The sequence below is a fragment of the Dendroctonus ponderosae genome, unplaced genomic scaffold (genome assembly GCF_020466585.1).
Source record: "Dendroctonus ponderosae isolate FM_Combo_2020 unplaced genomic scaffold, Dpon_F_20191213v2 Dpon_F_20191213_6, whole genome shotgun sequence".
Taxonomy (NCBI): domain Eukaryota; kingdom Metazoa; phylum Arthropoda; class Insecta; order Coleoptera; family Curculionidae; genus Dendroctonus; species Dendroctonus ponderosae.
This window is the reverse complement of record NW_026018814.1, coordinates 6008883-6011597: the sequence shown is the minus strand read 5'-3', so window position 1 is coordinate 6011597 and position 2715 is coordinate 6008883. Positions and strand designations below refer to the sequence as shown.

Here is a 2715-nt window from a genome sequence, read left to right as displayed (position 1 = left end):
AAATATGTTCCCTACATTATTCTCTGATTTTCAAGGCAAAACATGAATTGTATGAGTTCATCCAATGCGGAGAAAATATTCTACAAACCTAAGTATACGTTCAGTTAACAAACGCACTACTTCTAAGCTTAATTTAGAAGTTACCTGTTTAATACCAAACATGTGCTATGTGCTTTTGGATAATTAGTTTTAAGAAATAAGTACGTCGGTTGCTATTACAGCGTACAAGTTCCCAAACTTCCACTTGATTCAGAATATTCAAGTACATATAACTATATGCTTCTAAAGTTTCCAGGCTTAATGAATGACATAGCATTACCATACTTTTGAGTTTGCGAGTTTCGAATTTTGCGGCAACATGCAAGTGTTTTATACCGATGTAGAGCATGAAAGAGACGAGAACTAAAATATTCTATAAGTTATCTGCATGTCTTTATGTAATTAGATACCCTGACGAGTGGTTGCTTTGTGTACGACAAGGATTTGTTCAACATTTTCTCTTTTCGATGTTTTCAGCTTAATTTGAGACACTAATTCTTACCAAATAACTCCAGGCGAACAAATATGCTGAAAGTAGGCGGAGTACAGACCTGACACTCATATTGACCTGCATCGGATACTTTAGCAAATCTTACATGTAAGCTCCAGATCTGAAAATTGATTAATTGATGTGTTAATTCTTATCTTGTGGAATACTTTGAAGATGCTCAAGTACTATCCACAATAACAGATCTTAGTACGCGAATAGAAAGTAATTCTTGCAGCAAATTTTTGCCGGAATTTTGGGCAGCTTTTCCAGTATATATTTTAGTTGAACTATCTTCAAAGCAAGTACCTACTTAAAAAGTTAGGTATTTGACAAAGTCTATTATTAAATAGAATCAATACATAAACATTTAGTGCTATGTAATATGCAATCCAATTCCAATAATAATTTATAAATAATAATAAATAATTTATCTAGTACACACTTACTCTGGAATTATTGTGATTCACCGTTAGAAATCGTTTGTCGTCCACAAGGGTGTTGGTGTTTTCCGTTAACACCGTAAAAGTACTCAGGTTTCCACGCATTTCATTTTTGACCCAAAGCACCTAAAAGTGTTCTACAGGTGGAATTGTCTGACAGTAAACTTAGAACGATTTTCTCAAAAATTGCCCTAACTCAACCTTTGAGAGAAATAATTAAAAAATAACTAGATATTCAATTTTTCCATATGTTTTGTGAGGAGTCAAGCTACTGGACTACCTGTCAAGCTACTGAACTAAAGCGACAGTGTTTTAAAGCATTTGGAAAAAAAGTATGGCTACATTGAATATCCATTGGGTACAGAAACTTCGAACGCATCCATAGGATTTTCGATCTAACGGGTCTAAAAACGTTTTATCCCTTAATGAATAATAATTGTGACCATCATTAAGTGTCTTAGCAGCATATACTGCTTCACATTTTAATAGGTCAAAATTTATTTTGAAAGATGTATTTTGTAAATGTATTTGTAAATACCTATCGTTTCTCTTTAACTTGAATAATTTCTTAACGTGGAAGTTTGAAAATATCTATTCATTTTGTCGAATAATTTTTTTTTCCCGAATATTTGGATAATGAAAATAGTTGATGGACTTCACACATCTTGGGAATTACCGTAACGTTATTTAATCCCACATTGCATTCCAGTATCACATTGGTGCCTATCATTCCAATTACCACTGTATTATTTTCTATTCGTTCCTTCTGTTTCGGAACTCTTTCAACTTTTTGCACCTTTCGCATATGCTGTGCAGGCCGATTTTTATTTTGATCAACGGCACCTGGTTCATCTGGAAAACGCAATAAATATAATTAATGATTAATTAAAATATTAGATTAGAATTGTGACCAAACTATATTTACAGAGAAAGATATTCTTAGTTCATAGTCAGTAGGTTCACTGAAATACTGGAATTCACTTTTACTGCTAAAAGAGCGTCCTAAAACTAGTCGAACTCAACAATAACCATCTCTAACAAAACTGATTTTTCCTATAATAATGCAAATAAAATAAATAATCCGTTATTAAAATTTAAACTGAAACAGACAAACAAAAGAGCCGCAGATTTTTAAAATACATTTCTGTAGGCGGGCTATCCTTAATAATTGCCCTCTTTCCGGATATCAAACAAAATATAAATTTTGTGCCATTTCTTCGTTTTTTCCACTTTCAATATAAACTGATATCATATGAGTCATTTTGACAAACTAATACGTAAAAATTAAATTTACCTGAAATGTTAATATCAACTAGAATGTCAACATCGTTTAGTTGGTGATAGATGTTGCTTTCTATGTTTAGGTGATCGGTCAAAAATGAGACCACTGTTTCCGTTTGCTGCTGTTTTTTGATACAAAGAAATATTACACTTGTCCAAAAAAGAACTAAAAAATCATACAAAAAATTTCAACAAAATGAGCATTTGAGCCCTAATCTTTGTTTAATTTTTTGTAATAATTGATGATTCTATTCAAATAGTCGGTGATCCCAGTTTGACAAACTGTGCCTCGCATTTTCACTTCAAATTAAAAGTTAGTGAATTATTAATGTACATATACAGGGTTATTCACGCTATACGGCACGGAAGCTTGCGGCTAAACCGTTTGATTTTTAAAAAGTATTATTTTATGAATTGTCCGACGCCTACCGAGCGCACATTTTAAAAATATTTTTGTAATGTATA

The 2715-nt window shown here is 32.2% G+C and overlaps 1 protein-coding gene across 1 annotated transcript; it reads right to left on the bottom strand.

Annotated features, from left to right (window-relative positions):
• Positions 1-501: 501 nt before the first annotated feature.
• LOC109545643 lies at positions 502-1819 on the bottom strand. The gene is made up of 3 exons (XM_019916453.2): positions 1646-1819; positions 976-1095; positions 502-650 (listed from the first exon to the last, which is right to left on the bottom strand). The coding sequence occupies exons 1-3, from the start codon at positions 1772-1774 to the stop codon at positions 531-533; spliced, it is 369 nt and encodes a 122-aa protein (XP_019772012.2). The 5' UTR covers positions 1775-1819; the 3' UTR covers positions 502-530.
• Positions 1820-2715: the final 896 nt, after the last annotated feature.

Coding starts and splice junctions, on each gene's coding strand:
- LOC109545643 (XM_019916453.2), bottom strand. CDS start 1,774: ATGCGAAAGGTGCAAAAAGTTGAAAGAGTTCCGAAACAGAAGGAACGA. Junction 1,096..1,645: donor TGGGATTAAATAACGTTACG/GTAATTCCCAAG, acceptor GAACACTTTTAG/GTGCTTTGGGTCAAAAATGA. Junction 651..975: donor TGAATCACAATAATTCCAGA/GTAAGTGTGTAC, acceptor ATCAATTTTCAG/ATCTGGAGCTTACATGTAAG.